The following is a 9,607-nucleotide window of genomic DNA, read 5'->3' as shown; positions in this document are numbered from 1 at the left end:
AAAAAAACAACAACAATTTTAAATGCCTGATAATATGTGTATGGAGGTGTTCACTGCAGCAAGGCTGTAATCAACCTGAATGTCCATCCATTGCACATTGGTTAGTCCTGGTATTAATATATGACACAGCTAACAAAAAGGAAGGACAAATCCTAGTCGGACACAGAAACAGTGTGTGAAGAGAAAAAGTAAACCTTGTAGAACAGAATTCAAATACTAAAAAACAAAACTTGACCACCACAAGTCTGTTTTTGAATATGTAGAGAAAATACAGTACCCTTAACCATCGTGCCACTCGGCCGGCCCAAAAAATACAGTACCCTTGAACAACACGTATTACAGGCACCTTCCCCTCCACCTCCCACCCGCCAGTTGAAAATCTGCGTATAACTTTTGACTCCCCCAAAACTGAACTACAGTCCCTCAGTATCTGTAGGGAGGGTTCCAGGACCTCCTTGAGTACCAAAATCCACGATGCTCAAGTCCCTTCTGATGGTGTAGAACAATACATACAGTTGGCTCCTCATATCCAGGCCACAACCACGGATCGAATACACTGTCTTCGTTCAGTCTGTGGTTGGTGGAATCTGTGGATGCAAAACCCACATGGAAGGCCGACTGTATATACACTGAAAAAAATCCACATGAGTGGACTCACACAGTTCAAACCAGCGTTAAGTGTCAGCAGCAGTCTGGAGGAATACATACCACTTCAAAACTTGCTTCCCAGTGGGTACTTTTTCCTTTAGAGATATCTGTAATCACATTTTTAAAAGCACTATTAACTTGTTAAAAAAAATTAAAAACAAATTTTGAAAGACAGTAAGATGAGCTCTGATAGGATGAGAAGATACCACAGCAGCAATAAGCACAGCTAGTCCCGGGACCTGACCTTGGGCTGGGGCACGGCAGGTATAGGATGACCCTGTAAATATCCTACATCAAAAATGACAGAAATGTTAAAAAAAAAAAAATGGGTGGGACACAGGAGGCAACTCAAAGGGGCTCCCATTGGCCAAATCTGAAACCATCTGAGAACCAAAGCAAAACAAAACAAGGACGATAATGAATTATAACAACTGAAAACAATGGGAACCCATGTGTTCATAATGAATATAGTTACATAATCACTGGGGGAGAAGGGAGAACACATTGGTACATGAGGAAAACCAGTGTTTTACAATCATCGGAAAGACTGAATCAGGCCAGAATGAGCAGTGTTTGCTAAATATACAGACAATTTGGTGAAGTACAGGCTATTTATACTTTTTACAGTGTGCCTGTAGCGATTGCATGGGGAGCAGAAAATAGTAACTGCCCCATGGAGAAGGTGGAAACGCCTTGATCGGGTATGTCAGGTGTTACTCGGTGGCCTCCTAGCTCCAAACCCACCCTTTCTTGCCACACCAAAGCTGGGACTTGGCAAACTCCATCTTTCCTTTGCCTGATGGCCAGCAAGGGGACTCTGCGGAGCAAGGCAAGGCTGAAGGAGCCCATCTGCCTGGGTCTGGCGCAGGTCCCGCAGCTTTCCCCACAGCGGAGGCAGGCGGGCGACACCTCCGGCAAGCGAGTGTGTGGCACAGCACACCCCTCGCTGCTCCTGGGTCTGACTCAAGCCCTGCAGCCCCTTTTCTGAGTTTCTAACTCCTTCTTTGTCCTCTCTCCCCTTGACCCTCGGGATGGTGGCTGTTTTCTACTAGACTTTAGAGACTTTAGAGGCTTTAGAGACTTGTTTGGTTTTTTACCCTCATTTAGCAGTAGCTAACCAATCTTTTACACAGTTAACACTGTTTAAATTTTTCCTTTTTCCACTTTCCCCGCATCGGGCCTTGAATGATATACCAGATGATCCAAATCAACATGGCCATGAGGGCAGATGACACTGTACCGTATCCTGATGTGATGCCCCTGAGGACACAAGATACAAGCAGCGTTCCAGCACCTGGAATGCAAACCCTAACCCAATCCAATCAGAGGAACCATAAAGAAACCCCAAGTGAGCATCATTTACAAGAAAGAGACCTTTCTGCCAAAACGTCTATATCCTAAGTGACAAAACTATGGAAATGCTCCCTATTACAGAACAGAGACATGACAACTATAACACCTGACTAGCTCCAGGACTGGGGGAGAAAAAAAGGCTATAAAGGACATTATGAGATCAACTGCAATACGAATGGCAGGTTAAAGTGTTAAGTGTACTGAGCTTGGTAATTGTACCGTGGTTGTCAGAGGCTGCTTTCAGGAAACACCCACTGAAGTGTTCGGGCCATGAGGCATGTGCAGAGACAGAGCGTGTGGGAGATCACAAGACAGATCAAACGGAGCAACATTACAGGTAAGTGTCACGAAAAGGTATTTGGGTCTTCTATGTAAAATTCTTATTCTTACAACTTCCCTGTAAATGAAATTATTTCCAAAGGAAATTAGCTTTTTAAAAAGGACAACAGGATACAGCGGCGCTTCTCAGCCTTCACTGTGCTCTGGAGGCTCTGGGACCCACACATGTGCGATTCTCAAAGGTCCGCCAGGTGACTCCAAAGTGCAGACAAGGGCAGGAAACACTAGCACTGTGTTCAGAGAGCTGAGTCATTAAATTCAGACACAGGGGGCTCATTTGCACCAAGGGACAGGTGCCTAGTTTTGGTTCCGGGTTGGTATAGCAGAGACTCTGGAGATGTTAAGCAGGTAAAAGTTGGATATATATGGCCAACATGGACATATGTCCGAGAGGTTCCCAGGCAAAGGAAAAAGGTGTTTCCAGGACCATGCCAGGAATGACACAATTTAAAGCTGGCTGGCAGGAACTAGGTTTAAAAGGCTCTAAGACACCATCCCCCAGCTTTTTGGCTTCACTGCTAACACAGCGGAGTTGTGTCCAGCTTTCAGAGCACAGGGAAGGAAGCTGCGCTTTTGCCAGGCACACAGACAGGAATGAGTGAAGGAGGGGTATGTGGAGCTAGTCTCTTGGACAAGTTCAAAGAGTGGGCTACCAGTTGGCACATTTTCCCAAAGCACTTTCGTACTCGAGGCTCAGTTGTGTCATGCAGAGCTCACTGAGGGCGACCAGTGTCCCAGTCCATACGTTGCTCACCCAGGTCCAGTAGGTGACAGGGTGGCCACAGAATGGTACATACCAAAAGCTGCAGGGGCAGGGGATACAGGGCTGGGGTAGGAAGGTGGTTGTGAAAGGCCATGAGGACAAGCAAAACATTCTCACCCACCATGCAACAAGTAGGGAACAAGAGGTAGGGTGCGTCAGTGGAACGAATCAAACCTCCTACAGTTCTCTGAAATCGTGAATGTTTGGATGAACTCCCACTCTATGAACAGTTTTTACCGCTCTCCTTTCTCGCCTCTTGTCCACTGTCAGGCAGGACAGACTTGCACATTCCAGGATTTCAAAACTGACAGGTCCAAAACAGAAGGTGAATTCACAATCCTACATGGGCTCCTTCCTTGTTTCCTGTCTCTGTGACTCAGCCAGAAACCTGGGGCTCATCCTAGACTCCTTTGCTCTCCTTTCTCTGTCCCACATTCAATCAATGATAAACTCCCACCATTGTCCTGCCACCCCCAAGCTCCCCAAGTCCAGCTCCTCACCTACTTCAAACGCCCTACTGCACTCTTCAGCTCTCTCCAGAGCTGCATCGGCCTCACTGAAGCTGGCCACGCCCTGCCACAACCACGGGGACACCTGCAGCAGGTCTGCTCACATCACACATGGCTGCCTCCACCTGTCAGCCAGGTCTGATCCTGTGCAGGATGTCGTGTAGGACCCTACTTCATTTCCCAGCCTTGTATATTAAGGCCCTGGCCCGATGACTGACTGGTAGCTCTCTGGACACTGCCACTCCCCTCCCACTCCCAGGGTCCTGGCCCACAAAGCCTATCCAGTGTCTGGGCGTGGGCTTCTCCTACTGGAAGTCCTCCTGACCTCTCCGGGCACCTCGTCTGTTACTCGTGACTGCGCTGTATGGAAATACCTGCTGTTGTGTCTGTCTGCAATACCAGGACTCCGCAGGCCTTGAAGGCAAGGAGAACAAAGGCCATGCACAGTAAGTTCTCCATATCACTGAAAACATCACACTGCTGCTGCTCTGGAACTGACGGACCCCAAATAATTACAAACTACATGTTGAGGGGTGATACGGAGTTTATTGAATTAGATTTTCCTATTTACAACTGAGATAACATGTACATACTGTCTTGTGAGTCTACGTGGGTACATTATTTCTAAGGAGCTTAGACTTACAATGAAGGGACTCAATCTCTCTCTCTCTCTCACACACACCCACACACACTCACACTCATTGTTTTAAAACAATAGTGCATACATTATACTCCTCCTATAAAGCCAGCTTTGATTAAAAACCGCTAGTTTCAAAGATCAGTCTGATTTTGAAGATGAACCAAAGTACACACTGTATGATCCTAAAATCTATTTTAGCCATTTTGTACAGTTGCTATCTTATTGACCTACAGGATATAGTTTTTAAAAGGACACTAACGAGGGGCACCCTCTGGCGTTAGCTTTCCCTCCCTGCAAAACTCTTTGGCCAAGAGTTGTCCACTGCAAAGCCTGATGGGACCCAGTGCCCTTAGACAGCAGTCCCATCACCGCCTGGAGGTAAGGGAAGCAGGCCACACCCTCTAATTTTACCACACTACGCAACTTGCAAATGGTTCTGAAATTAAAACATACATCACCGTCCTGAAAAATATAGGGACATGAAGTCAGCTACAAGAGGAACGAAAATTATAGGTGGGTAGGGAAGTAGGTGGGCTCGTGGAGAGCCAAACAGTTCTGTCCAACACCTGTGTTTGTGTGCTTTAACAAAACCAACTCAGGAGGCCAACTGCAGGAGGCCTGCTCAATTCACCTTCCAAATCAGAACAAGACCAAAAAGCTGAGGCTTGAGTTTCCGATTAAGCGTATGTTCCACCGGTGATGAGGAGCTCATAAGCAGGATCTCTAGTCCTTCTGCACAATACGATGCACGCACAGAGCACGCCCAGCAGCTGTGGGAGGAAAACAACAGTGGGAAAGGAGGCTGAAAACCCGCATGAAGCAAGTGTACTTCTCTTTGTTGGCAACAGAGACGGAGCTACTTCAAAGTTCAGTGACCCTCGATCATCAAAAAAGCAATAAATAACAATAGTGAGAGAAGTAACATCTAATGAATACATTACCTTTTTAGGAACTAAGTACCAAGTTTTAGCTTTCCTCGCTTATACCTAAGAACAATCTGTGAAGCCAGCCAAAAATTAAGGCTTTCTTACTGCCATCTGGGGCAGTGCTGTACAAAAGAATGTTCTGCAGCGATGGAAACATTCGCTATCTGAGCTGTCAGATATGGGAGCCACGAGCCACTGCAACTAAGGAGTTGTGTTATTTTATTTAAATTCATTTAAACTTAAAAGACATATGTGGCTACTGGTTACCACACTAGACAGCAAAGGTCTAGGAAGTGGAATGATCAAGACTGTTGAGAAAATTTACTAGTGGTCTTTTCAGGCATGTGGATTTGGGGGAGATAAGCTTTGTAACAACCCACAAAATTCAGTACATGAATAGCCCAAAGCCTATGGTGGAAAAATCAACCCTGTGCCAAAAAATGTAGTTTGAAGGTTTTTGTTTCTTCCACAACTATGTACTATTTTTGAAATCCAGGTTTGGCTCTGTGGTATCACACACATATTATTTTGTAAAGGTCATTCCTCCATCACTTTAATAAACCCTACTCCTTCTGTAGTAGCATATTGGACTAGTAATAAATAGTAATAAAGTCATGCCACATTATTTTGGATAAGTAAGAGGATTAAGCTGGGTTAAAGAAGAAACCATTCTAGGGGGACTTCCGGTAAGATGGCGGAATAGCCAGATGCTGTGCCAACTGCCTCCCAGGATCACAACAAAATTACAAATAATTTATACAACATTCAACCTCAGAAGTCCCCTGAACACTAGATGAACAGAACCTCTAAATGAAGGACTTAAAGAGGAGGTCACGTTGAGTGGTAGGAGGGGCAGAGACGAGGGAGGGCGAACCCCGTGAGAGACACCTCAGCAGTGGGGAGGCTTCTCCCGTTGGGGCAGTGACCCTCCAGCCCCACAGCGAGCTCACCAGCCCAGAGTTAATTTGCCGGGAAGAGGAGTTCCACGATAGCTGGCAGTAGAAATTAGTGAGAACTCTTTGCTCAACTTGGTGAGGCTGAGGGCAGCTAGAGAACCAGTGGAACCGGCACACGGACTCGCTCGCTGGTGAGCACTCACCCGGTCCCTGGTGGAGGGAGTAGCTGTGTGAGCGGGGCCCAGGAGCCTGCAGGGAAGAACTGAACTGAGCGTCTTTGGCACGGGAGCTGGAGGTTTTGGGACCATTGTCCCTCTGGTGTGGAGCTTGCACATGAGTAGTGTACAGGAGAGCACCATTTTTTCATGGTTGGGCCCTCCCACAGATGGTCAGGTCTGGGACCACAATGCTCTGGTGGAATTGGCGCAGGAGTGCGTGTGTGCGTGTGCGTGCGCATGCGGCCTTGGATCCCTACCCTCCACACTGCTTATGCTACATAGCCAGGGAAACACCTGGCGGGCGCGCTCCGGCTCCAATAGGCTGCTCATTGAGATGCGGGAATGCGTGAGCCACCTTGGGTCCCTGCTCTCCGCACTGCACATGCAGAGTTGCCAGGCTGGCGAGTGGCTATCGGGCTGCTCAGCCTGATCTGCCAGCAGGCTGATTGGAACAGGCTGAGACTGGGAGTTTTCCTGGGAGTGTTGGGCTGTGAGCTGTGCGCCTGCGTGATCCGGCCAGGGCTTTCCTGGCGAGTTTGTGTGGCTGGTTGCCAGTGCAAAAGTGCATGCTGCTCTGACTTGGTGGGGGCCACTGACCACATCCTGTGGTGCCTTGGGGGCCTGTCCCACCCACCTAGAGCTGTGTTGGCGAGGGCACCCTGAGCCCCTGGTGCCTGGCCCCCACCTCCGCAGGCCACAGAGGGGTTTTTTTTGCACCACCAGGCAGCCCGCAACAACCTGTGAGGATTTTTGGCAGTGAGCACAGTTGCAGAGCACACAGCAGCTANAACAAATAAAATAAAAAATAAACTAAAATGTTGTTGCACAGCAAAGGAAACCATCACCAAAACAAAAAGACAACCTACTGAGTGGGAGAAGATATTCTTTTATTCAATGAACCTTCAAACCTTCATGACTCCAGCTCAGTCCAGGCCTGAGCCAGGCACAGGGAAGGACTGAATTAGCCCAGAACTGCCCCCCGGAAGTCACATGTACAGTGGGCATCCTGCTTTGTGTGGCCCGGGAGTGGCTGATTGGGGTGGGGCCGCGGGGAGGAGAGTTGGCTGGGCCCACGCAGGTGATCATCCCAGTGGGTGTGAGTGACCGTCTCTGAAGGGCAGCTCAGTGCCCACCAGGGAAGGTGTTAGGAGCAGGAGCAGGGCCCTGCAGGGGCCAGGTACTGAGAGGAGGGCTACAGTGTGGGGAACTAGAAGGGTGCTGCTGGGATGGCACTTTGGGGAGCCCTCATGCTTGAGGGGCACCCCATAAGTCACATCTGTACATGGAGGCTAGGGGCGGCCATAGACCTGGAGCTCTGAGGGCTCCCTGCCTCATCCCCTTCCTGAAGGACCTACCTGCTTTCCTCCATCCCCAGGTTCTCTGGACTGTTGCATGGAAGTCCCAAGACCTCACCACTGACAGCTTCTGCAGGTAAGTCGGTATGATGTGGGTACCTCCAAACTGTGACACTGGGGTGAAGGAGAGGACTTCTGCATGCACAGATGGGCCATCCCACAGCTGGGGAAGAGGCTAGGCCAAGTCTGGGGAGACTCCACAAAGGGGAGGGTCTCCAGGGGCCAATGTCTTATGGGAGGGAACAGCTCCGGGCCTCCCTGTGCTCTCAGCCTCCACAGACGCCCCGCTGCCCAGCCCCAGTCGGAATGAGGTTGTCTATGCAGCAGTTGCAGTGCAGGAGGTGCCGGGACCCCCCACGCTGCCAGCCCAGGGCCACAGGGCGCTCTATGACTACAGGGCCCAGGTGAGGCGTTCACCCTTCTCTCCTTCTCAGGAAGGCACGGGTACCCAAATGTGTGTTCACATGTAGACAAATGCACTGTGAGTGTGCTTGGGGTGTGTGTCCTTAGAACAGCACCCAGTATTTAGGGAGGCTTTGTGCATGTCTGCTGATGAATGGGGACCAGAATCTGTATTTCCCTGAATCTGTTCACACACACACACGTGGTGTCCAAACAGACGTGGCCATTGTGTATACCATGTGTGGGGTGTGTGTGTGTGTCTGTGTGGGGTGTGTGTGTGTGTCTGTGTGTGCACGTGCAGGCAAGCTGACAGAGCTAGGTCTAGGCGCCAGGCTCTGCATCCTCAGGTTAGAGCCCTGTTATTCATGGCCATGAGTGCCGAGAACAACATATGACCAGAATCGGTCCCTCAGCAGTGCCGGGTTTGGTTTTCTGAGGTCCATGGGGAGAGTGTGGGTCAAGGATCCACAGTGCCAAGATCCTGGGGAGTCCAACTGGCTCCCTGCTTTGAGGTGAGGGGTGCAGAGCCAGTCCCCATACCCACCTGACTGAAGCCACACACCCACTCAGGACTGGGCGAGGCCTTGGCAGACTGCACTGACTCCCAAAGCCCAGTCCCTGGCAGGGGAGACAGGCCAGGAGAATAGTGTGCCTGTGACCGGGGCTAGCAGGACTGAGGAAGTTTAGGGGACTCCCCGGCAAAGGGGGTCTGCGTGCCGTGGGCCTGGAATGAGAACGCCCCTTGGGCTTGGGCCCAGTGAGCACACCTGGCCCGACCTGCTCATCACTGTTGTCTGGAACAGAGAGTGGGAGAAGGGGCAGCAGGGATGTGAAGCAGAGAAGCGGCCCAGGTTTGTGGGAGGCCTATGACAAACGAGGCAGCGGGGGGGGGGCGGGCAGGAGGCCGACTCCCATGGGGCACCCCACAACCTGTATGTCTCCAAGGGCTGCCCTATCCCAGAGGCCTGTCCTGCAGTGCCTGGAGGCCAGGCATGTCTCGGCTGACAGCCCACCTGGGAGACCAGCTTGAATTTACAGCTTGGGGTGGGGGGATGTCCGGCTAGACCCTCCCAGTTGGCCCCTCCAGCCTGATGAGCTTCCATTCTGTTGCCAAGAATTCCGACGAGCTGGACATCTCTGCAGGGGACATCCTGGAGGTCATTCTGGAAGGGGAAGATGGCTGGTGGACAGTGGAACGGAATGGGCAGCGTGGCTTTGTCCCTGGTTCCTACCTGGAGAAGCTCTGAGAAAGGAGCAGCAGCCCCCACTTGGACCTGCCCTGTCCGTGGAGCCAGCAGTGCTTCCATCACTGCAAGGCTGGGGGCCCCAAGACCACGACAGACCCAACCCCACGAGTGCTGGCTGCTCCCCGAGCAGTCTCTCCTGCAGGGAATAAAGGAGTGCATTCTTTCTCCTTAGTCTGTGGGGGTCCCTTTCTCCTGTCCCATGTCGAAATGCTCAATTCAGAGGCAAAGGAGTGAGGAGAAGTATGGGAAAACAGATGCCCACACCCAGAATCGTCACCGAGGCCCCACAGGGTCTGTCCCAAAGTTGGCTG

General features: G+C 50.6%; 2 protein-coding genes across 2 annotated transcripts in view; one reads left to right on the top strand and one right to left on the bottom strand.

Moving 5' to 3' along the window:
• Nucleotides 1–9,467, top strand: part of PSTPIP1 (proline-serine-threonine phosphatase interacting protein 1) — a 38,172-nt gene extending 28,705 nt beyond the window's left edge. The window contains exons 12-14 of the mRNA XM_019630687.1: nucleotides 7,668–7,723; nucleotides 7,918–8,051; nucleotides 9,165–9,467. Of these exons, the coding sequence (XP_019486232.1) occupies nucleotides 7,668–7,723; nucleotides 7,918–8,051; nucleotides 9,165–9,296 (322 nt within the window). The 3' untranslated portion in view covers nucleotides 9,297–9,467. The remainder of the gene's footprint in view (nucleotides 1–7,667; nucleotides 7,724–7,917; nucleotides 8,052–9,164) is intronic.
• Nucleotides 4,139–9,607, bottom strand: part of TSPAN3 (tetraspanin 3) — a 47,412-nt gene continuing 41,943 nt past the window's right edge. Inside the window, exon 7 of the mRNA XM_019630686.1 lies at nucleotides 4,139–5,022. Within this exon, the coding sequence (XP_019486231.1) occupies nucleotides 4,930–5,022 (93 nt within the window). The 3' untranslated portion in view covers nucleotides 4,139–4,929. The remainder of the gene's footprint in view (nucleotides 5,023–9,607) is intronic.

The sequence above is a fragment of the Hipposideros armiger genome, unplaced genomic scaffold (assembly GCF_001890085.2).
Source record: "Hipposideros armiger isolate ML-2016 unplaced genomic scaffold, ASM189008v1 scaffold_931, whole genome shotgun sequence".
NCBI classification, from domain to species: Eukaryota; Metazoa; Chordata; class Mammalia; order Chiroptera; family Hipposideridae; genus Hipposideros; species Hipposideros armiger.
The sequence above is the reverse complement of the archived record's forward strand: the minus strand, read 5'-3'. Positions and strand labels throughout refer to the sequence as shown.